Source organism: Hyaena hyaena, unplaced genomic scaffold (assembly GCF_003009895.1).
Source record: "Hyaena hyaena isolate Hyena2069 unplaced genomic scaffold, ASM300989v1 scaffold_23, whole genome shotgun sequence".
Lineage (NCBI taxonomy): Eukaryota > Metazoa > Chordata > Mammalia > Carnivora > Hyaenidae > Hyaena > Hyaena hyaena.
Genome location: NW_024080655.1, coordinates 1731080 through 1754147, shown reverse-complemented (window position 1 = coordinate 1754147; position 23068 = coordinate 1731080). Strand labels below are relative to the sequence as shown.

The 23068-nt window shown below is 40.8% G+C and overlaps 2 protein-coding genes across 13 annotated transcripts in view; one reads left to right on the top strand and one right to left on the bottom strand.

Moving 5' to 3' along the window:
• Positions 1 to 944: 944 nt before the first annotated feature.
• On the bottom strand, positions 945 to 10798 carry HARBI1 (harbinger transposase derived 1). Of its 4 annotated transcripts, none has more exons than XM_039226729.1 (3): positions 10779 to 10798; positions 8960 to 9777; positions 945 to 1655 (listed from the first exon to the last, which is right to left on the bottom strand). In XM_039226729.1, exons 2-3 carry the CDS (start codon positions 9627 to 9629, stop codon positions 1276 to 1278), a joined length of 1050 nt encoding a protein of 349 aa, XP_039082660.1. In that variant the 5' UTR covers positions 9630 to 9777; positions 10779 to 10798; the 3' UTR covers positions 945 to 1275. The 4 variants fall into 4 exon arrangements, with proteins under 4 accessions (XP_039082660.1, XP_039082656.1, XP_039082658.1 ...); XM_039226725.1 differs by lacking the exon at positions 10779 to 10798 and adding an exon at positions 10676 to 10715; XM_039226727.1 differs by lacking the exon at positions 10779 to 10798 and adding an exon at positions 10614 to 10681.
• A 285-nt stretch (positions 10799 to 11083) lies between these two features.
• The window catches only part of ATG13 (autophagy related 13), a 54429-nt gene continuing 42444 nt past the window's right edge, over positions 11084 to 23068 (top strand). For 4 of the 9 annotated variants that reach the window (XM_039226722.1, XM_039226719.1, XM_039226718.1 and 1 more), the window contains exon 1: positions 11087 to 11430. The gene's annotated coding sequence lies outside the window, so the exon portion shown is untranslated. Of the gene's footprint in view, positions 11431 to 11820; positions 11937 to 23068 lie in introns of all 9 variants that reach the window. The other 5 variants (XM_039226724.1, XM_039226721.1, XM_039226717.1 and 2 more) reach the window with 4 other exon arrangements.

The window sequence follows — 23068 nt, the reverse complement described above, 5'->3', positions numbered from 1 at the left end:
TTAACGCTGCGAAAGATAGGTAGGAAATGATCCAAGAGGACATTTCTGAGGTATCACATGGTGAGTTGATGAGAAACTGGGAACGAGACAATCCGCAGGAAAGTCTCTTTTTTGTCCCAGCAGAGGCACCAATGTGTGAACGTAATTCACACTTTCATTATTCCAATCAGGTTGTTTTTATAGGAGTATAATTTTAGAATAAGACTTGGTGGGGGAATATTTATTTCCTAGGAAATTCTGTCCACGATTTTGCAAGCTATCCAAATAGGTCTAATGCCAAAATCATTTCACCCCAAGAAACTATGTTCATTTTACTTCCCTTTTTTTCTACTTCCATATGCCTTTTAATCCTCAAGTCTTCCTTCTATACAAGGAATTTCAAAGCAGAATGGCCAAACCGACATTCTAACATCATGAGTGTAAGAAAAGTGATCTATTTAGGTGTGAGTTGTCAAAACCTGGGTGAAGGTGAATCTCCTCTGTCCATCAGTCTTTCAGGGTCTTTAGATCTGTAAAGTGTAAACTTGCTATTTTATCTATATTTGACTTGTCTTCTTTAAGCTGTTGGGTTCTTAAACCTATTTAGCCTCTAGCTCCTACTCTGGGTTGGAAAGAGGAGATTGGAATCCAGATGTTCTCCCTAGAAACCAAGTCCAAGTCACATTCTAACTACTGCAGAAAGACTAAAGATGGAGGTCTTGGACTCTCCCCAACATCCTCTTAAAAACACAAGCTGCAAACTCATATTAATAGCCACTCACTTACGTCAGAAGACCATTCCCCTAACTTACATTTACTCTTTATGCTTGCCTTAGACTATGTCTATGCAGGCAGCAAAGGAGAAGGTTCCATCTAATAATTCCATCTAATAATTCAGGACAAACACATATTGCTTTCATTTGAAATCTCCACATAATTTAAAAAACAAACATAAAACATCTGGCTGAGTGCCGTTTTCCCCTTTGATTTTATAGGCACAATCATAAATGTCAACTACTAGTGAGTTTTCGAATGAGTGGTGCTCACCCTGGAATTCAGTGGATAGCAGGGAACTATTGTCTTGGTTTGGGTTCAGCTAATATATTTGGAAACATTATCAAGATACTTTGGCATAGCCATAACCCTTACAAAACATACAGATTAAATGTTAATTTGTGACAAGTCTCCACATACTCAGTCATGCTAGATGATGGGACTCTGTATGGGGTGGTGAGGGGGAAAGTTTGTCCCAGCTCCTCTGGAAAGTTTCCTTCCCCTACCCCCATAGCTTTCACATTAGCTAAAATGAGTGAGCATCAGTTCTTGACGCATTCGGTCAGCCTCTAGGTCCAGGGACTCCATGTGCTCATACTCTTCCTCAGGGGGCTGTTCTATGGGTCCTGTCACTGGAGAGGACCAAACATCCATCCCATGCTCCAGGGAGATGTTGTGGAGGACACAGCAAGCCAAGATAATGTGGCTGGACTTCTCTGGTGAGTACTGCAGTGCCCCCTTGGATCCATCCAGGCAGCGGAATCGGGAGCAGAGGGTTCGGAAGGTCTTCTCAATCACACTGTGAGTTGCAGAATGGGCCATATTATAGCGATATTCGGCTGGAGTTTCAGGGATGTGAAGGGGGGTCATGAGCCAAGTACGGAGAAAGAAGGAATTGTCACCTGTGGGGAAGGTCCAAAGAAATAATAAATCATTCTAATTGGAATACAAACAGAAAGAAAAATCCAGGAACATATACAGAGAATGGACGCAACAGACTCTGGAGCCACTGTGCCCGAGAAAAACCAAGAGGGAAATGTGGTAAAAAGAAGGCATGCTAGGACCACGAGCAGTAAGACGTGGGTTTTGGCTGGAAATATCCTTGCTTTAAACCAACAGAGTAAAAGGCTGACAGCTTTAAAAATGCACAAACAAACAAAAACCAGCCAAATCTGAAAACATACGGGAAGGAGGTGAAAGCATTGAAGGAAATAAAATTCCTGGATCTTCTAAACTCAGAAATATTGTTCTTTAATAAAAGGTTAGGGGGATGGGGCACCTGGGTGGCTCAGTCGGTTAAGCATCCAACTTTGGCTCAGGTCATGATCTCACGGTTCATGGGTTTGAGCCCCGCATCGGGCTCTGTGTTGACAGCCAGCTCAGGGCCTGGAGACTGCTTGGGATTCTGTGTCTCCCTCTCTCTCTGACCCTCCCCTGCTCATGCTCGCTCGCTCTCTCGCTCTCTCTCTTTCAGAAATAAATAAAACATTTAAAAATTAAAAAAAAAAATAAAAGGTTAGGGGATGTCTGGGTGGTTCAGTTGGTTAAAGGTCCAACTTCAGCTCAGGTTGTGATTTCGCGGTTAGTGAGTTTGAGCCCCACATCAGGCTCTGTGCTGACAGCTCAGAACCTGGAGCCTGCTTCAGATTCTGTGTCTCCCTCTCTCTCTACCCTTCCCCTGCTCACTCTCTGTTTCTGTCTCTCTTAAATATGAACAAACATTAAAAAATTTTTTTAAAGGTTAGGAAAAACTGTCATATAGCAAGCGAATCTTAAAAATCTCCAAAGAGACTGGGGCGCCTGGGTGGCTTAGTCGGTTGAGCGTCTGACTTTCGCTTGGGTCATGATCTCGCGGTTCGTGGGTTCAAGCCCCACATCGGGCTCTGTGCTGACTGCCAGCTCAGAGCCTGGAGCCTATTTCGGAGTCTGTTTCTCCCTCTCTCTCTGACCCTCCCCTGTTCACGCTGTCTCTCTCTCTCTCCTAGAAATAAATAAAAATATTAAAAAAAAAAAAATCTCCAAAGAGAAAAAAGCACAAGAGAGAAAGAGAGATTTCTTCCAAGAAAGCTCAAAAACACTTGTGAGGACAATTTCTAACCTTACCATTAAAATGTCAGGTCTGAAAGCACTACCTAGGAATTTCAGAGTGAACATCTCATGGACAATAATCATTCATTCTCCCAGTGCTAAGAACAGTAAGATCAAAGTCCCAGCAACTGTGGCAGAGATCAGAACTCAGGTGTTCCTAGATATTACATTCACTAGAACCATGCTTTGTAACAGAAACTGGTAGAATTTCACATAAATACAATGTGAATACACTATAAACACACAATAAATACACTATTACAAATAGTAACAGTGATAAGAAAATCAGATCAGAAGTCAATTAAAACAATATAGGCAAGGCATTTTCCTAAGGTAACTTCCCTATCAAATGTTCTCAGGCAATGCTCAGAACAGAATACATCACAAGACTGGGATGCAATGTCCTGTTACAACAGTACAGAGTTTCTATAATGCTTAATTGTCCTGACTCACTACTGCCAGCAGAATGAAATGTCTCACACAGAGGCACAACCCCTTAGAAATCTGAGACAACTTGGGAGTACCAACTTGCACAATAGCTGTGTTCCTGACCCATTATCAATTTTAGTGTGTAGTTACGGACTGTTTAGAGAGTCAGGGCACTGTTCCAAAGCATACACAACTCCTTTCTCTCAGGAGCTTACCTTTTTAAGAACTGTATTAACTTTATTAGAAAAAAAAATTTTAGGGGCATCTGGGTGGCTCAGTTGGTTAAGCATACGACTCTTGATTTCGGCTCAGGTCATGACCTCATGATTGATGAGATGGAGGTCCTCACCAGGCTCTGCACTCTCAGTGCGGATTGGGATTCTCTCTCTCTCCCTCTCTCTCCGCCCCTCCCCTGCTTGAGCTCTCTCTCTCTCTCTCAAAATGAATAAACTTTAAAAAAAATTTTATTTTTATTATTATTTTTTAAAGATTTTATTTTTAAGTAATCTCTACACCTCATGAGGCTTGAACCCACAACCCCAAGATCAAGAGTTGCACACTCTACCAACTGAGCCAGACAGGCACCCCACCACCACCACATTTTTTTTTTAATGTTTTTACTTACACATAATTGACACAAAACATTGTATTATTTGTAGGTGTACTTGATTAGCTTTAAATATGTAAGAAGCCTCATATTTTCAAATTTTACATTGAGTTGACTTAAGTATAAACTATCTTAGTTGAGCTCACACCTACTAAATACTGAATTTAAGAAACTGATGCTATAAATAATAATGAAAATAGTTATCAGTGACTCACTGATATGTAAGAAGCACTGAGCTGGGCACTGTAAAAGTATTATGTCTTATCCAATACCAACTCTGCCAGGTTAAGATACTACTGAACTCATTCTCTAAATGAGAAGATCAAAATATATGTCAGCCATCCTCTGATATGGCAGGCAAAGGAAAGAGAAGGAGCTAGTCACTAAAAACTAATGTCAGACTCAGAGTCAGGAAAACAATGGTGTAATGCTGTAAAAGAGAGTAAGATAAACATTTAAGATGAATGCCAAAACACAGAGATACTAAATGGTATTTGTTAAACGTTTCTTTAAGAAACAGTATGAGCATTAAATGTGGAGACATAAAAAACAAGCTAGTTAATGCAGACCTTTCATAAAATGTCCCACTGTCATTAACTGGTTATAATCCAAGCACCACTGGAAAGCAGACACTCAGGAGGGGATTAGGATCAGAATTGCTAAACAGATTACAATTGCTTACATGATCAGTCATCCACAAGACATTCTGGCAGATCTTACCCAAAGCTGCTTAACAAGACTAGGCCAAGAGCTAAAAAAATAAGAACTCTGGCTGAATCATTTGAAGGAGCAGGTACATGTAAAGAGGAATTAGGTAATGCAGTTTGGAAGGGACAGATGAGAATGACATGAAGCGATGGCACCCATGGTGAGAGTATGCTGAAGAAAAAAACCCAACAACAACACATAGTGGCTCCCACATACCCTTTGATGGAAACACTATTCTGAATTTTGTCATTTCTCCACACTTGCTTATATTGCATCTAAGCAATATAATATTGTTCTTCTTGGTTTTAAATTTTTATAAAAATGATTTCATACTAAGAACAAAACAGGGGCGCCTGGGTGGCACAGTCAGTTAAGCAGATGACTTCAGCTCAGGTCATGATCTGGTGGTCTGTGAGTTCAAGCCCTGCATAGGTCTCTGTGCTGACAGCTGAGAGCCTGGAGCCTGCTTCCAATTCTGTGTCTTCCTCTCTCTCTCTGCCCTCCCCTGCTTGCTCTCTGTCTCTCTCGCTCTCTCTCAAAAATTATGATAAACATTAAAAAAATTTCTTAAATAAAAAATAAAAACAAAACATAAACCAAAAACAAACAAACAAACAAAAGGAATCTGGTTAATTTTACATTTGGCAAATTTAGAACTATTCCACAAATCTGATGATGTTAAGACACAATCAGCCATCTTTATTTTATATATACATTTATTTGAAAGAGAGAGAGAGAGAAAGAGGGAGAGAACGTGTGTGCGCGAGCATGACAGGGGAGGGGCATAGAGAGAGAAGAGAGAGGATCCCAAACAGGCTCCATGCTATCAGTGCAGAACCCAATGTGGGGCTCAAACTCATGAACCATGATCATGAACCTGAGCCAAAACCAAGAGTTAGATGCTTAACTGAGCCACCCAGTTAAAAAGATCAGCCATCTTCTCTTTTTTAACATCTTGTCATTCTTCTAATCCTGCCAATCTTCCCCTAAATTATTCCATTATCCCCACATCCTTTAGATACCAGTGTTTTCCAAATGTATCTATTTGTATGAATCACTTAAGGGATCTATTAAAAATGGAGATCTAGAGTCTTTCTTTGAAGATTCTCCCTCCTGAAGTTTGATATGTGGCCCAGTGATGTATATTTTTAATGAATTCCCCAGATGACTCTTGATTTGGAAAATTTGTGAAACACTATACTAGTTCAGGGCTCTTCAGACTAGTTTTCTTGTTAGAGTTCATGGAAGCTTTGCAAGAAGTATGTACTAGAACTGCTAGTACTAAAGGAATCAATTTCCACATGGGTATATTTTTCCCATCCCTAGTGGCTGGCATGTAGCCGGTACCAAAATGGGCTTAATAAACGTTTGTTCAATGTTGTTGCCATATCCATCTCTCCCACTTTCACTCTTCCTGTAAAGAAGGGAATCAGAAAGGTATATAAAAATTTGTCAGAGTTGGGATGCCTGGATGGCTCATTCTGGATGGCATGCGACTCTTGATCTCTGGGTCATGAGTTCAAGTCCTGCTGGCATAGAGCCTACTTAAAAAAAAAAAAAAAAGTTTTTTTTCTTACTTCCAACTATGTCCCATAAATACCTCAAAAACTAAAGCCATATTTCCAACTGAATCTGGGGTTCTAAGGTGTGAAGGGAAAGGGAATAAGTAATTCCTACATGGCCTTGAGGTCCTTAACAAAGGGAGTATTTGCTGACTAGAGTGAATTCTCTTCACGTGACCTAGTTTTAAAAGTTAACCATAAGTGACTTAGATACCCTGTGCCTTAACTTCCTTATCCACAAAAATGTTGGTAATATTAGTATTTAACTCCTTAAGAGTTTTTATAAGGATTAAGTGAGATAATCGAATGCACAGTGCTTACAACATTGCCTGACAAATTCTAAGTGCTCAAGATGTTTTAGCTGGCTTTATAGTAGAGGTACCAGAGTGATTTCATACTTCACAGCTGCAGAAGTAACTAGATGACATACTTGCAAAACAGACTTTCCTTCACTTCTTGGTGTAACTTGTTTGAAATGAACTTTGAAAGTTCAAAAAGGTGGGATTAAGATAGAGGTTCAGTGGGGGTAAAGAGAAGGTGGTAACTGAAGATGGTATGTAGAAGCAAGAACTCAAGAAAATCAGTGAGCTCCAAGACATTACACATGGCACCCCGGCAGCTCTAAACCATTTTGCGTGACAGCAGTCCCTTCCCACTTGGAACAGGGGAGACATAAAAGAGTATTAAAGAGAAATAATTCCTAGGGGCGCCTGGGTGGCTCAGTTGGTTAATCGTCCGGCTTTGGCTCAGGTCATGATCTCACGGCTCGTGGGTTCGAGCCCCACCTCGGGCTCTGTGCTGACAGCCAGCTCAGAGCCTGGAGCCTGTTTCGGATTCTGTATCTCCCCCTCTCTCTGACCCTCCCCTGCTCATGCTGTCTCTCTCTCTGTCTCTCTCAGAAATAAATAAAACATTAAAAAATAATAATAATTCCTGAGTCCCTGTTTCATGTTGGACACTGTTATAAGCACATGCAGTGCAGATATGATCAGTGGTTTTGAAAGACAGGTCTTCCAATCTTTCACGTTTCTTTTTGTCTCTCACGTACTACAGTACATTGTATAGAAGATAACCTTTGTCCTATTGCTCACATGAGAGCAGTGCTTTAAAACAAACAAAGAGAACTAAGCTGCCAAGCTCAAGGGTATTATCCCTATTATCCAATTGTATTCCTCCCCGCTGTGCAGTCACCTCAGTGTGCGCTGCTCCGTTTTAAATGGGTTCGTGTCCTACTTACATCACTAAGTCAGGCTTCCCAATGGCACTTGGGCAGATCTGTGAAGTGAGCTACTGTAAGAACTGTGTAAGTGCACGGTCTGCTATCATTTTCATGCAGATACCATGGTGTCTTGTATCATACAAACATTTTACATTTGTACAATACTTTTAGTGAACTCTCATACATATCACCTAATCCGAAAAAGAGGTATTACCACTGTTGACATTATTTTTAACATTTTACACATGATAAGAATTAAGGCGGGGCGCCTGGGTGGCTCAGTCGGTTAAGCGTCCGACTTCCGACTTCGGCTCAGGCGGCTCAGGACATGATCTCGCGGTTCGTGGGTTCGAGCCCCATGTCGGGCTCTGTGCTGACAGCTAGCTCAGAGCCTGGAGCCTGTTTTGGATTCTGTATCTCCCTCTCTCTCTCTCAGAAATAAATAAAACATTAAAAAAAATAAAAAACTAAAAAGAATTAAGGCTCAGTTGCATGGGTGTACTGATCTGTAGTCTATTTAACCAGATCTGTACTGATTAAATATTTTGGCTGTACTTAAAGAGAATGTTTTTGTAGGGTTGTTATTGCTTTTGTTTCCAACTACAAAACATTGGTGCAATGTTATTTTACTTTACATCACCACTATTCATATTTATCTACTTATTTAATATGCTTTGTGTTTATTTTTGAGAGAGAAAGAGAGAGAATGAGCAGGGGAGGAGCGGAAGGAGAGGGGAACAGAGAATCTGAAGCAGGCTCTGCGCTGACAGCAGAGAGCTAGATGCCAGACTCAAATTCACAAACTTTGAGATCATGACTTGTGCTGAAGTCAACCACTTAACTGACTGACCCACCCAGGGACACCCAGGGACCCCAACTACTGTTCTTATTTATAAACAAATGCCTCAAGATAAACCCTTAGAAGTGAAGATCTGGGTCAAATACGTTTTAAAAATGACACTTCATAAATGTCTTTTTAAGTGTTGATTTAAAAAAATTAAGGCTCAGGGGCACCTGGGTGGCTTAGTCGGTTAAGTGTCCGACTTTCGCTTAGGTCATGATCTCGCGGTTCGTGGGTTCGGGCCCCGCATCAGGCTCTGTGCTGACTGCCAGCTCAGAGCCTGGAGCCTATTTCAGAGTCTGTATCTCCCTCTCTTTCTGACCCTTCCCTGCTCACGCTCTCTCTCTCTCTCTCCTAGAAATAAATAAAAAATATTAAAAAAAAATTAAGGCTCAGAGAGTTCTCATCTGAGGTCTCTCTCTCTCTCTTTTTTTTTTTTTTTCCAAGAGAGAGCACAAGCCGGGGAGAGGGGCAGAGGAAGAAAGCGAGAGAATACGAGAGAATCCCTCCACGTTGAGTGTGGAGCCTGACACGGGGCTTGACACCATGACCCTGGGATCATGACTGAAGCCAAAATCAAGAGTCAGACACTAAACCAACTGAGCCACCCAGGTGCCCCTCAGGTCTCATTAAAAAAAAAAAAAAAAAAGGTAAGATGAAGACTCAGGTCTATAGACTTTCAAATTTCATTCTGCTCTACTACATAATTTTTCTATGGCTACAAAATGAAACATTTACACCCGCAGACTTACCAAGCAGCCAGCTATCTTTGTGCATCCCGGCTTCAAACTGACTAGTGAGGGGGGATTGCTGCAGCACAGCATAGTCCTGTAGGCTACCTGGCCAATTGGTCTCCACAGTCATTAGTGCCCCTCTGATGTCACACACCATCAGGCAGTTTAAAGAATGGAGACCTTTGCGGTTCACATAGGAGAGGTCTTCAGCATTTGGTGCCTTGATTGCCACATGGATACAGTCAACCACCCCTATAACCCCTGGCATCCCTGCCAACCCATAGAATTCATCCTTCAGAGCCTGCATGGAGGCTTCATCAGCCGGAAAGCGAATGAACTGTGTGGCTCTTTCCACAAGCGCTTCAGTCACATTGGCAACACATCGACTCATAGATGCCTGACTGATTCCAATAGCGTCTCCCATCCGAGTCTGGAAGGAACCTGAAGTATAGAAGCCCAGTGCTGCAAGGATTTGTGTCTCTGGGCTAATAGCTCTGGATCTCTGAGTAGGTCTAGAAAGATTCGCCCCTAAGAGTTCCACCAAGTAATAAATAAACTGTCGAGGAAACCCATACATGGACATCAAGTATTCATCGGTCACATCATCCAGCTTAAAGCGGTCCAATGTCCGGTGACCTCGGCCATACAACAAGAGATCACAGTCAAGCACTGTTATTGGTATAGCCATGGTACATGTAAATGTGATCTCTCCTTCTCTCTGCTACTTTTCCTGAATTCCTCCCAGTGAAGATGTTGGTGCAAGAAATATTTGAAGAAGTGTCAGCATTCAGCAGCTATCCATCAGTTAAATGGCTCTGGCATTTATAATCTTCTCTCTGTAAAGATTAGGGGAGAGAAAGGCATTAGAAACCGACCAAACACTTTAAAGTGATTCAAAGGCTACAACAGCTCCTTTTCTCAAATTTCCATTCTGTCAAAGCAAAAGGTGCTATACCTGTAACTGGGTTTTTCTCCACTAGCTCATGGCTGCCCCATGGCTCACTTTGGTTTGAAAGATAATATAGGTGGTTTCCTATGTAGCACAGCAGCTCCCTCGCTGCTATCTATTGAAAATCAGCCCTCAATACAAGGGTTTGTTAAAATAAGAAAGACAGATAGATAATGGGAGTTGATTTTGGTAGCTCACTTAATGCCTGGCTTTTGAACTGGTTAGAGCAAATGCTTAATGGAGGTGGGGCGCCTAGCCGGCTCAGTCTGTACAGCCTGCAACTCTTGATCTTCTAGTTTTAAGTTCCCGCTCCACGTAGGTTGTAAAGATTACTTAAAAACAAGATCTTAAGAGAATGCAGGCGACAGCATAATTATCCATAAGGTAAAGGAGGTCTGCTCCTAACTACACAGGCCACGAACTGGCTGATAGTAGTCATAACTATTCAGAGCAGGGATTCGTTTCAACGGGTTTCGTTACCCAAGCCCTCTGGTTCCACCTGTACAAGATGGACGTGAGGGGTGCTCAAACCAGTCCAACAAGAGGTAGGGGCAAAAAACTACCCACAGCCCAGCCTGGTGGACGCAGGTCACATGCTCTAACAAGTCCAAATCTTGAGGCTGAGGACCAGGAAGTAGGAAAAACCAGATTGGAAGGAAGGCGCATAAGAAGAGCCTGGAATAGGTAGAGCCGGGAGGCGTCTCTGACGCTTTTAAAAGGCACCTTAGAAACTAAGAAGTCTGAATGCGCTGCTCATTCAAAGTCAGCCAAGGCCCATCACCCACCTCTCGGCGGCTGCCAGGTTACCAGCAGCACTCCCCACCCACCCAGACCCGTCCTGCCCTCCTCCGGAACCCGCGGCCTCGCTTTAGCTGCCACGGCGCTCACCATAGGCACCGCCCCCTTGCGTCAGCGTCCTCCCCACGCCGCGTCTCAACTGCCGCTGCCGCCACTACGTGCGGAAAGGCGGCGCACATTCTACACTCGGCCCAAAAGTTCTCGTTCTTTCAAGGACCCCCATCTTTACGCCTTTATTTACTTCAGAGACACTTGGAAAAATTGGTGAGAAATATTCATATGAAAGTAAAATAAACTTTTTTTTGGAATTAGGAGGAAAGAGATGAAATATGGCATCCATACTGTAGCGAAAGTGCGGATGAGGTTAGGCAGCTGCATCTCGCCCTTAGCCCTCTTGCTCCCCCCGCCTTCATCCGAGCGGATGAAAACAAACACTAACGATGGCGGCGCCGGGAGGCGACCGGCTGCTGGGCTTAAGTCAGGCGTGATCGCCTGAGCTGTGAGGGCACTCTTGAAGAACGTCGGTCAACGTGAGTGCGACAACACGCGCAGGCCTGGGAGTGAAATACCCAAGGTCAACGAGCCACGAGCCTCCTAAGGCGTGTGGTATCTATCTGCGACCCCTGCTGTCACTGCAGCTCCGGAGCGCCAAGCCCTCAGCCAGGAGGCGCAACTGGCTGGCCCCAGGCCCCGGCCTCCGTAATGAGAGCCTCGAGCCATTCTCTGTGTCGCAGCTTCGCAGGTACTAACTTTAGTGGGGATACCCCCAGATCACTCAGCGCCCCCGGGTGGGAGGCTATGGATCTGCGGCCTATCAGGTACCTCCTTGTGACCGACGAAGCTGAGTAGCCGCAGTACAGTCCCCAGAGCTTTATTTGGGAAGTCGGGTTGGTGTAGGCCCTGTTGGCCCTTGATGGCTCCTAGTTTTAACAGAAGTCCCCAAAGCTTTCGTCTCTACTTTCTCCGCTCCTTGGGTTATGCCGTAAGGCTTTTGGGGGTAATTGTGGGGCCTTAACTCCGGGGTTGAACCAGTGTGAAGGAGGCAGGTTTCCATTCAATCAAGATTTATTGAAAGAAATAAAGAAGGGAAAAAAAAGTTTTGCTGAGTGCCAAATATATACTCCGCGTGTAGGTGAGGGTGACTGTTGACTAGTGAAAAAAGGGACCCAAGGTTCACGACTATCTACTTACTGTCAGTGGAACGACCTGTGGAAACCTGCGATCCATTCTCATTTAATAAATCTCTGGGTAAGTGGCTATGCACCTTTTTTGGGTTCATCACTTCTCTACGTTTTCACTTTCCAAGTCAGTTTCCAGTTTGCCTTGTCAATTGAGCGTACTATTTCACTTTTAGTTTTTTCCCCTTAGAGAGGGAAAGCTAAATCTCTATACCTAGTTTAAAACTAGTCTCCTAAGATAGTAGAATTTATTGAACACTTTCAGTGGGAGATGTGCAATAATAGGAGAGAACAGACCATTTACACTAAATTAATCTCTGGCTTTTTGTGTGTTTCATGAATGTTGGTCCTTTTTATGTGTCGATATTGCGGCTCCAACTAAATTACAAATATTTTTGTTTTCAACTTCATTTTTTCAGCGGAGCAGATGCCTTATAAATGTTTGTGTAATGGCATCCTGAATTAATATTTTTTAGTTTTCTTTTTAAAAAAATTTTTTAGAGGAAGCACAAGCAGGGAAGAGGGAGAAAGAGAGTAAGAGAGTGAAAGTGAGAGAGAGAGAGAGAGAGAGAGAGAGAGAGAGAGAGAGAGAATATCTTAAGTAGGCTCCACGCTCAGAGTGGATCCCACAGGCAGGACCCTGGGATCATGACCTGAGCTGAAATTGAGTCTGACGTTCAACTGACTGAGCGACCCAGGGGCCTCCTGAGTTATTAATATTTTTAATGCACAGTGGATGATGAATAAGTGTTGAACCAAGTGTCAAATTCTGGTCTGTATAATAAGATGAATGTAGTTAATTATGCACTCTTTTAAAATTGTACCCCTTCGGATATAAAGTTAAGGGGTATGGCAACTTTTGAGATTCACGTTTCCTAAAAATTGCAAACCACTGGGTTTTGAACTATTGTACTTAAACTTAACAATTCTTTTTGTGTATTTGTATTTTTTTCCTAAAAGTGGTTATTAAAATTGAAGCAAAAACTGCAGATCTTCAGCTACTAAATCCTCTATTACACTATTTTATTTAAATACTAAGAATTAGCTGGACACACTGGTGTCCTACCATGTGTACATAATGGAATTATACTATATGAGGGTGGAGGCAAGAAAATTTTTTTCCCATTATCTCTCCTGCTTCCATCCACTCTGCATTAGCTGTATTAGCTTATGACCTCTATGACTCAGAGCAGGGTGCCAAAAATCTAAATGCATAAAGAAGACATTAACTTTTGAGCTTTCAGAGACCCAAGTCCTACTGTATGAGTAGATAAAGATAATTTTGACTATTCAAAAAAAGTACACACTGTAGAATTTATTGCACCCACTTGATAAAGTACATCCCCAATACTCTACATTTATATTTTACTCAAGTGGGAGTGGAAGGTATTTGTTTTGGAATCTTGAGGGGTTATTTAACCTTAGCAATACCTGAAAATCCCTGAAGCTTCACTTTTAGATATTTCTTTTCTTTTTATTTAAAAAACATTTTTTAATGTTTATTTATTTTTTGAGAGAGAGACATACAGAGCACAAGCAGGGGAGGAGCAGAGAGAGAGGGAGACAAAGAATCCGAAGCAGGCTCCAGGCGTTGAGCTGTCTCTCGAACTCATGAGCTGTGAGATCATGCCCTGAGCCAAAGTCGGACACTTAACCAACTGAGCCACCCAGGCACCTGAAATACTTTTCTTTTTAAAACATAGTTTACTTTATTATAGAAGGAATGAATAATTTCATTCATAATACTGGTTGGAGAGCTTCTTAGATTAGAGAATGAAGAGTACAGGCAAAAAATTCCTCATTGTTATATTCAACGTAGCTTTTTGTTTTTATTTTTTAATGCAGTAAGTGTATAGAGACTCACTAGGAAATGCAGGCTGAGGCACCTGGGTGGCTCAGTTGGTGGAGCATCTGACTTCAGCTCAGGTCATGATCTCACGGTTCGTGGGTTTGAGACCCGCGTTGGGCTCTGTGCTGACAGCTCAGAGCCTGGAGCCTGCTTTGGATTCTGTGTCTCCCTCTCTCTCTGCTCCTCCCCTTGCTTGTGTGCTCTCTCCTTCAAAAATAAGTAAACATTAAAAAAAGAAAGAAAGAAAGAAATGCAGGCTGTTCAGCTAATGAATGAGCTCATACTGCTTTAAGACTTTTTTGGCTTGTATGTTGACTTGAGAGTCTTCAAATATGTATACTTTACTAAAAATTAATTCTTTTTTTTTCCTTCTAAAAATTCTTGAACAAAAGTTATTTAGGTTTTATATGTGTATAATTTGGAAGTGATCCAACACCAATTTGGGGTGTTGAACTGAGTAAGGAACCATGTTTTCAGCATGGGTTTAATAGAGGAAAAGGTGCATGAGTTGCTCATCTTTGCTTCCTCATAGTTAAATTGTGGAGGGGCGCCTGGGTGGCTCAGTCAGTTAAGCGTCTAACTTGGGCTCAGGTCATGATCTCACGGTTTGTGGGTTCGAGGCCCGCGTCGGGCTCTCTACTGACAGCTAGCTCTGAGGCTGGAGCCTGTCTTCGGATTCTGTGTCTCCCTCTCTCTCTGACCCTCCCCTGCTCCCCGCTGTCTCTGTCTCTCAAAAATAAATAAAAAACAATAAAAATTTAAATTGTGGAGACCAGTAAGAACTGAAGGTGTGTCCTGATAGGATAAGGGCAGTGCAGCCAGGAAGAATGCAAAGAAAGCTATCTAGTCCTCTCTGCCCAAGGAGCATTAACAAACTTTTCTTAGAGTTTGGGTTTTAAATTTAAAAGGATTTTAAGTCCTTACAGGAATGTAAAATTGGTTTAAATCTTTAAAATAGATTTTAAATGTTAAATGGATTTAAAATTAATTTTAAATAATTAATTGTTTTTAACCCTAGAGTAAACTGTGGGCCAGTTTATTTAAAAAAAAAAAAATCCTCCAAATGCCAGTGTAGGTGCTACAGGAAATTTGTTTGGCCCTAGGGGCGTCCTTGGTTACAAGAGAAGGGCATCAATACTTAGAAAAACAGTTCAGTTAACAATGCACAGTTGACAGTTGGTAGTATCTTCTTAGTAAAATAAAGGTAAATAAAGAATTTATAGAAGTGTTAATATTGCTATTTTGGAAAATGTCTGTTTTCACTTTTGATTTTCGATTTATACAAATGTGAAAAATACTGAGTTAAAAATAATTTTATATTCTCTCTAGTATTGAGGTTGGTTTGTTCTCCACCCCTCCAATTTCTTCTGTATTGCCCACAACTATTAGGTTGAGAGATCTCTATTAGGAGAGAAATTATACGGGGGCGCCTGGGTGGCTTAGTCGGTTAAGCGTCCGACTTTCGCTTAGGTCATGATCTCGCAGTTTGTGGGTTCGAGCCCCGTGTCGGGCTCTGTGCTGACTGCCAGCCCAGAGCCTGGAGCCTGTTTCAGTCTTTGACTCCCTCTCTCTGACCCTCCCCTGTTCACGCTGTCTCTCTCTCTCTCTCTCTCCTTGAAATAAATAAAACATTAAAAAATAATTTTTTTTTAAAAAAGGAGAGAGATTATACGGAGAAATACTTATTGAGATTTAGTTGTCCTTTTTAAAATATAAGTTTAAGGGTGTTTTTACTCCTGAATCTATTTCTGTTGGAATTTTCAAGAAACCAGATATTTGGCCTTATTTATTCTTTGGTGTAAATAAATAATCAAACATGGCTTTTATCTTTATACCTTCCTTTTCTTTTGGTTTATTTTGCTTTTGGTTTCTTAAATTGAATACTTAAATTTAAGCCTTTTAATTATAAAATCACTTAATACTCCACAGTTTCTTCTGAATTCTCCTTTTGCTGTATCTCTTTTTTGTCATCAGATATTCCCCACTTTGTTAATTTTAGGTAATTGTAACTTTGGTTTTTATGTAAGTGTTTATTAAAAAATTCTTTTTAATTTATATATGATTAACTTCTTATTGTATATTTCTAGTTTATTGGATTATGGGAAAAAACATCGTGGGAAATTTTTTTAGTGGTCGAAAGCATGATTAATTTATCATGTTCCTTGAATCTGAGAGAATATGAATAATCGAGTTAGATAACAAGAGCTTTAATGAGGGTCTCATATGTAGCAAGTACTCTTTACAGGAACTATCTATCTCATTTAATCCTCACCACAACTATGAGGTAGGTATTACTTACTGACATTTTATAAGAAAGAAATATGAGGTACAGAAGGATTGAGTGACCTGCCCTGTATACCAATACATATATATAGACTTGGTTTTATTATTCACTTCCTCTTTTTTTTGTCTATATCTACTTGAGCTGTCAAGTTATGTATGTATGTATGTCAACAGTTATGTTGAATCTTCAGGTACAGTTTTGGTTTTATCAAGCTCTCCAATCTCTAGGAAGTTTTGCCTTATGTATTTTATTATTATATTGCTTATGTAAAAAGGTTTATGGCTATTATATCTTCGGAGAGTATTTTGTCCATTACTCAATATCCCTTTTAATCTTATTTCATCACTTTTGGCCTAGAATCCTGTTATAAATATTACTACTTCATCTTTCTTTTACTTTTCTTTCTTTCCTCTTTTTTTTCTTTTTGTTTGATTTAAGTATATCTCTGTTTCTTTATTTCCAAACTTTCTTTGTAGCTCTGGAAAATGGGTGCCTGAGTGGCTCAGTTGGTTAAGAATCAGGTCATGATCTCATGGTTCATGAGTTCCAGCCCAGCTTCTGGTAAGCCCAGCTTCTCTCTCTCCCTCCCTGCCCTTCATGGGATTCTTTCTGTCTCCCTCTCTCGCTGCTCCCTTGCTACTTGTGCCCCCTCTCTCTTAAAAACAACTGGAAAACAGAGATTATTTTTTTTAGGTAATTTTTCCCAGTTTTAAGGACTAGAGATATCATCTGGAGTCGTATTTATATAATCTCTTGCCAAATTATTCAGTTATTTCTTTGAAATTATTTGCCCTTCCTTTATCGTATCACCTTAAATCCAGTGTTATCACCAACCCCTGTCTGGATTGCTGAAGTAGTTTCCTAGCTGGTCTCTCTGCTTCTTGTCCCTTTATCCCCCACAACTCTGTATTCAGATTAATGTCCCTAAATCTTTATCCAAAGAAAAATCTGCACTGATTCCCTACCAATCTTTTAGAGTCTTTATTTGCTCACTGTCATCACTCCTCAGTAATCTGGCCAGACCATACTTACCCACTTTACTTTTCCTTACTCCTTTATATGACAATTTTCAGGGACACATTTCCTAACTTTGCTTCTCCCCTATTCTTTCCCCTCTCCCTCTGGGTCTCCAATTACACATATGTTAGACCTTTATTTGTGTTCTCATTGTCTCAGGTAACCTCATTTTTCATTTTGTACCTATTGTCATGGTACGATTGAAAAATACCTTAAGTAGTGCCCTTTCACTTTCCAAAGCATCCCAAAGGTATATGGTCGCTCTGGGTCTCCATATTTTTCTTTTATTTTCTATCCTTTTTTATTTTCTATCCTTTTGCCTCTCTGTAGTTCATTCCTGATATTTTCTTTCAGCCTGTATTCATGTTCACTATTTCTGTCTTCTGCTGGTCTCATCTGCTCTTAGACCCAACCATTGAGGTCTTTTTTTTTTCCCCCAAGATTTTATTTTATTTTGTATTAAAAAAAAATTTTTTTTTTTTTAAATTTTAGAGAGAGAGAGCATGAGCAGGGGAGAGGAGCAGAGAGAGGGAAAGAGAGAATCTTAAGCAAGTTCCACATACAGTGCAGAGCCCTATGTAGGACTTGATCCCACAACCTTGGGATCATGACCTGAGCTGAAATCAAGTCAGGAGGCTCATCTGACTGAGCCACCCAGGTACCCCTCAAAGGTTTTAAGTAGTCTCTACACCCAGCATGGGGTTCAAACTTACAACCCTGAGATCAAGAGTTGTGTGCTCTACCAAGTGAGCCAGCCAGGTGCCCCAAGACTCAACTACTGAGTCCTTTTTTTAAAATAATTTATTGTCTGGGGCGCCTGAGTGGCCCAGTCAGTTAAGCATCCAACTTTGGCTCAGGTCATGATCTCACGGTTAGTGGGTTCTAGCCCTGCATCGGGCTCTGTGCTGACAGCCAGCTCAGAGCCTAGAGCCTGCTTCGGATTCTGTGTCTCCCTCTCTCTCTGACCCTCCCCTGCTCACACTGTCTCTCTCTCTCTCTCTCTCAGAAATAAATAAAACACTAAAAAATTTAAAAATAATAATAAAATAATTTATTGTCGAGTTAGATAACATATAATGCATACAGCTTAGTCTTGGCTTTGTAAGTAGATTCCCATGATTCATCACTTACACACAACACCCAGTGCTCATCCCAAAAAGTGCCCTCCTCAATGCCCATCTCCCAATTTCCCTGTCCCCCCATCAACCCTCAGTTCATTCTCTGTATTTAAGAGTCCCTTGATTGTTGCGGTGCCTGGATAGCTTCGTCAGTTAAGCTTCTGACTTTGGCTCAGGTCATGGTCTCATGGTTTGTGAGTCTGAGTTCTGCATCAGGCCCTGTGCTGACAGCTCAGATGCGAGGCTCAAACCCACGGACCCTGAGATCATGACCTGAGCCGAAGTCAGACGCTTAACCGACTGAGCCACCCAGGTGCCCCTCTGTTAATGTATTTCTAATATCTGTTGTATCTGTTAGATTTTGATCATGTGGGTTTATCTCCATGAATGCCCAGTTTACTATAATATGTGCCAGATGTTGTATCTGAAAAATTATAGAGATAATTTGTTGGCTAAGGTGACATCATTTTTCCAGGGAGAAATTACATGTGGTTCGGGCAAAGGCTAAGGGCAGACCTTATCTCACATTACTGAAGATGAGTAATGTTTAAATTTTTTCACAGTAAAAAGTTTTTAAAAGTTGGGGGCGCCTGGGTGGCTCAGTCGGTTAAGCATCTGGCTTTGGTTCAGGTCATGATCTCGCGGTTCATGGGTTCCAGCCCCGTGTCGGGCTCTGTGCTGACAGCTGGCTCAGAGCCTGGAGCCTGTTTCAGATTCTGTATCTCCTTCTTTCTCTGACCCTCCCCTGCTCACGCTGTCTCTCTCTCTCTCTCAGAAATAAATTTAAAAAAAAAAACATTAAAAAATTTTTTTAAGTTTTTAGAAGTTAGCTTTAAGTCACACAATTTTACATTTATGTGTTTTCTGAGAGAAAAAATATCCACTGTTTTTATAAATTAGAAAAAAAAACTAAAATATAGCCAAGCTATGGAGAGAACTCAAATGTCTTTTGACTGATGAATGGATAGAGAAGATGTGATACACACACACACACACACACACACACACACACCCCAGGAATATTACTCAGTCATCAGAAAGAATGAAATCTTGCCATTTGCAACAGCATGGATAGAGCTAGAGTATATTATGCTAAGTGAAGTAAGTCAGCCAGAGAAAGACAAATTCCATTATGATTTCACTCATGTGGAATTTAAGAAACAAAAGAGATGAACATATTGGAGGGGGACAGAGAGAGGGAAAATAAACCATGAGAGACTCTTTTTCTTTTTTTTTAAGATTTTTAATTGTTTTTTAAATTTATTTTGAGAGAGCAAGGAAGCATGTGGGTGGGGGAGGGGTAGAGAGACCGGAAGAGAGAGAATCCCAAGCAGGCTCCATGCTGTCAGTGCAGAGCCCAACATGGGGCTCAGTCCCACAAACTGTGAGATCATGACCTGAGCCGAAATCAAGAGTTGGACGCTTAACCGAGCCACCCAAGTGCCCCACCATGAGAGACTCTTAAAGATAGAGAACAAACTAAGGGTTAATGGAGAGAGGTGGGTGGGAAATGGGCTAGATGGATGATGGGCATTAAAGAGGCCACTTGTTAGGATGAATACTGGGGATGTATGTAAGTGATGAATCACTGAATTCTCCTGAAATTAATATTGCACTGTATGTTAAATAATTAGAACTTAAACAAAAATTTGGAAAAAAAATAAAGCTCCAGGCTCCAAGAAAAAAATTTATATGGCAACAGCAAATTTATCTGGGATATATATTATGGATAAGAATGGAAAGGAGGAATAGATAAGGAAATACTTGAAGAAAAAGGAAAGACCTGTACGTAATACCTGCTATCTCTGTCTCTTTTTTCCTTGTTTTGTGTGCTCATCTTAAAATTCAACCTATTAAGGGCACCTGGATGGCTCAGTTTAAGTGTCTGACTTCGGCTCAGGTCATGATCTCACAGTTCGGGAGTTCAAGCCCTGCGTTGGGCTCTTCACTGTCAGCATGGAGCCTGCTTCAGATCCTCTGCCCTACCCCCCACTCTGCCCCTCCCCTGCTCTCTCTCCCTCTCTCAAAAATAAAGTGAAGTTAAGTTAAAAAAAAAAAAAGTTCAACCTGTTACCTAATGTGAAATGGTATGGCTGCTTTGGAAGACTGTTTGGCAGTTTCTCAAAAAGTTAAATGTTGAATTACCATATGACCCAGTAATTCCCTTTGTAGGTATATATAGAGAATTGAGAACATATGTTAACACAAAAACTTGTACATGAATGTTCTTAGCAGTATTATTTATAATAGCTAAAAAGTGGAGACAGCTCAAATGTTCATCAACTGGTGAATCAGTAAACCAAATGTGGTATAGCCATATGATGGAATATTATTCAGTCATTAAAAGGAATGAAGTACTGAGACCTTCTACAACATAGATTGAACCTTGAAAACATTATGCAAAGTGAAAGAAACAAATCACAAAAGACTACATAATATATAATTTCCTTGATGTAAAATGTCCAGAATAAGCAAGTCTGTAACTACAAAGCATATTAGTGGTCCCTTCCAGGGACTGGGAAGAGGGGGGAGAAGTAGGCAGCAAGTGATAGCGCCTACAGGATTTCATTTTAGTGTAATGAAAATGTGATGATTGTGCATCCTTGTGAATATACTAAAAAGCATTAATTTGTACACTTTATTTTTTAATGTTTATTATTTTTGAGCGCGAGAGAGAGACAGAGTATGAGTGGGGGAGGAGCAGAATGAGAGGGAGACACAGAATTGGAAGGAGGCTCCAGGCTCTGAGCTGTCAGCACAGAGCCCAACGCGGGGCTTGAACTCACAAACTGCGAGATCATGACCTGAGCCGAAGTCGACACTTAAGGGACTAAGCCACCCACGCGCCCCAATTTGTACACTTGAAAATGGTGAATTTTATTGTATGTGAAGTACATCTGAATTTTTAAGAAAAACCATATCAAATAATTTTTTTAACCAACCCAATTGCCTTTCTCAACATCCTAAATCACCCCTGCTTCTCCAGTTCAGAAGCTCCAAGTCTGTGTCCCCTTCCTTCCAAGCCCACTCCCTATACTGTGCACTCTGTAGCTTTCCAAAACTACCTTTCCTTGCTTCCTTATACCCAGATCTTTACAACTGTGGTTCTTTCATACTCCTGATGATTTGTGCCTTAGCGTTCTGTAGCTGCCATAAGCTTTCTCTTTTATGTGTTTACCAAATTCACAAATAAGTGTGAATTTCAACTTGCACACACTCTCCTGTCTCAGATGTGTAGTTTCTTATACTATCTTGTTCTTTTGCATTCTTGGTGTTTTGTTTCCTTGTGCAGACTGTAAATTTTTGTTTTTTTAATAATGTTTTTAAAACTTTAATTTTTTTTAAATAATCTCTACTCCCGACTTGGGGCTTGAACTCATAACCCCAAAGGTAAGAGTCACATACTCTTCCAACTGAGCCAGCCAGGTGCCCCAGTCTGTAAATTTTTAAATTATGAATTCACCTAGTTAAAAGTTGGGAAGGAGGTTTGTGAGTGTGGCCTGGCAGCAGGTTCTTGATAATCCAAAGTTGTGAAAGCTTCTCCCAGACTTGCTTCCACCTGTTTCTAGGGGTTATGATGGTTATGCACCAGTTTTTAGATTAATTTCTTGGCGTTTTGTTTCCTTACCATGCATGTAGGTAGTAGAACGTTGGATCTTCTATCTACGTGATTTCCTGGCTTATGCTTTTGAAGTTTTGAGAGTGACTTGCCCAACTCCCAGACTTGCTATGATAGATGGCAAACCTCTTTATTGCCTTTTTTTTTTTTTTTTTTTTAGAATTCTTCTGGCCTCTGTCATCAAGGAGCACTTGGCGCTGCAGTTTTGTGCTGGGTACTGGGTTTCTACCTGCCTATAACACTTGGGTCCTACCTTCCACTCCCATGCTTGTTCTGATACATTCATTAGAAGAACCTGACCTTACTCCTCATAGGCCTCAGCTCCCTGACACCAGTTTTTCCCTTAAATCTATTGTGTTGACTTACGTTTTCTGGAACTTGGGATTTCTCAATCTTTCTTATTCACTTGCATGTCAAAATCTTTTTATTGTCGTATTTTATCTGAATTTTTATGTGTACCAGGAGGGAGGGCTAACAACATCAGTTCAAGCCACGTTGTTCGCCTGAGAGATTTTAAACTGACACCTGTCATGACATAGTGCGTTAAACTCTTTGCCTACCTTACTCCAAGGCAAGGATAGTTTGTGACAGAATCTTGGAAGTACAGCTACAGCAGTCTTTCAGATGTTTGAAAACTTGTATTTGAAATAGGCCTACAAGGAGGTAGACCTAATTTTAGAAAATTTTATACTGGGCAAAAGCTAGTTAAAATTCTCTACCCTGTTATAGACCATTTGATGAGAATGGATTCTATTTGTTAATTAACATTTTTTTGAAAACAATCTTTCTTTTAATTTTTTTAATTTTTTTTTAAAATTTATTTCTAGGAGAGAGAGAGAGAGACAGCGTGAGCAGGGGAGGGTCAGAGAGAGAGGGAGTGACAGACTCTGAAACAGGCTCCAGGCTCTGAGCTGGCAGTCAGCACAGAGCCCGACGCGGGGCTCAAACCCACGAACCGCGAGATCATGAAAGCCGGACGCTTAACCGACTAAGCCACCCAGGCGCCCCGAAAACAATCTTATTAATAGAAAAATTATAAAAATCTTACAATGAATTCTCATATACTTTTCACATACTTCACACATTGTTCACTCTTTGCCACATTGCTTTACTTGTCATACAGCATATGTCTATATGTCATAAACTGTGTGATATAATAGTATATAATATTTTCCTTTTTTTTTTTTTTGCTGGGCCCTGAGAAAAGTTACTTGTATTTCTTTTTTTATTTTATTAAAAAAAATTTTTTTTTTTTACTTGTATTTCTAAGAACAAGAAGATTGACCAAAGTGTAATTGTATTAAATTCAGGAAAT

Bases quoted from the DNA above. Each gene is read 5' to 3' on its own strand.
- HARBI1 (XM_039226729.1), bottom strand. From the start codon at position 9,629: ATGGCTATACCAATAACAGTGCTTGACTGTGATCTCTTGTTGTATGGC. The intron at 1,656-8,959 runs GTAAGTCTGCGG...CCTTCCCCACAG, and splicing joins CAAAGATAGCTGGCTGCTTG to GTGACAATTCCTTCTTTCTC.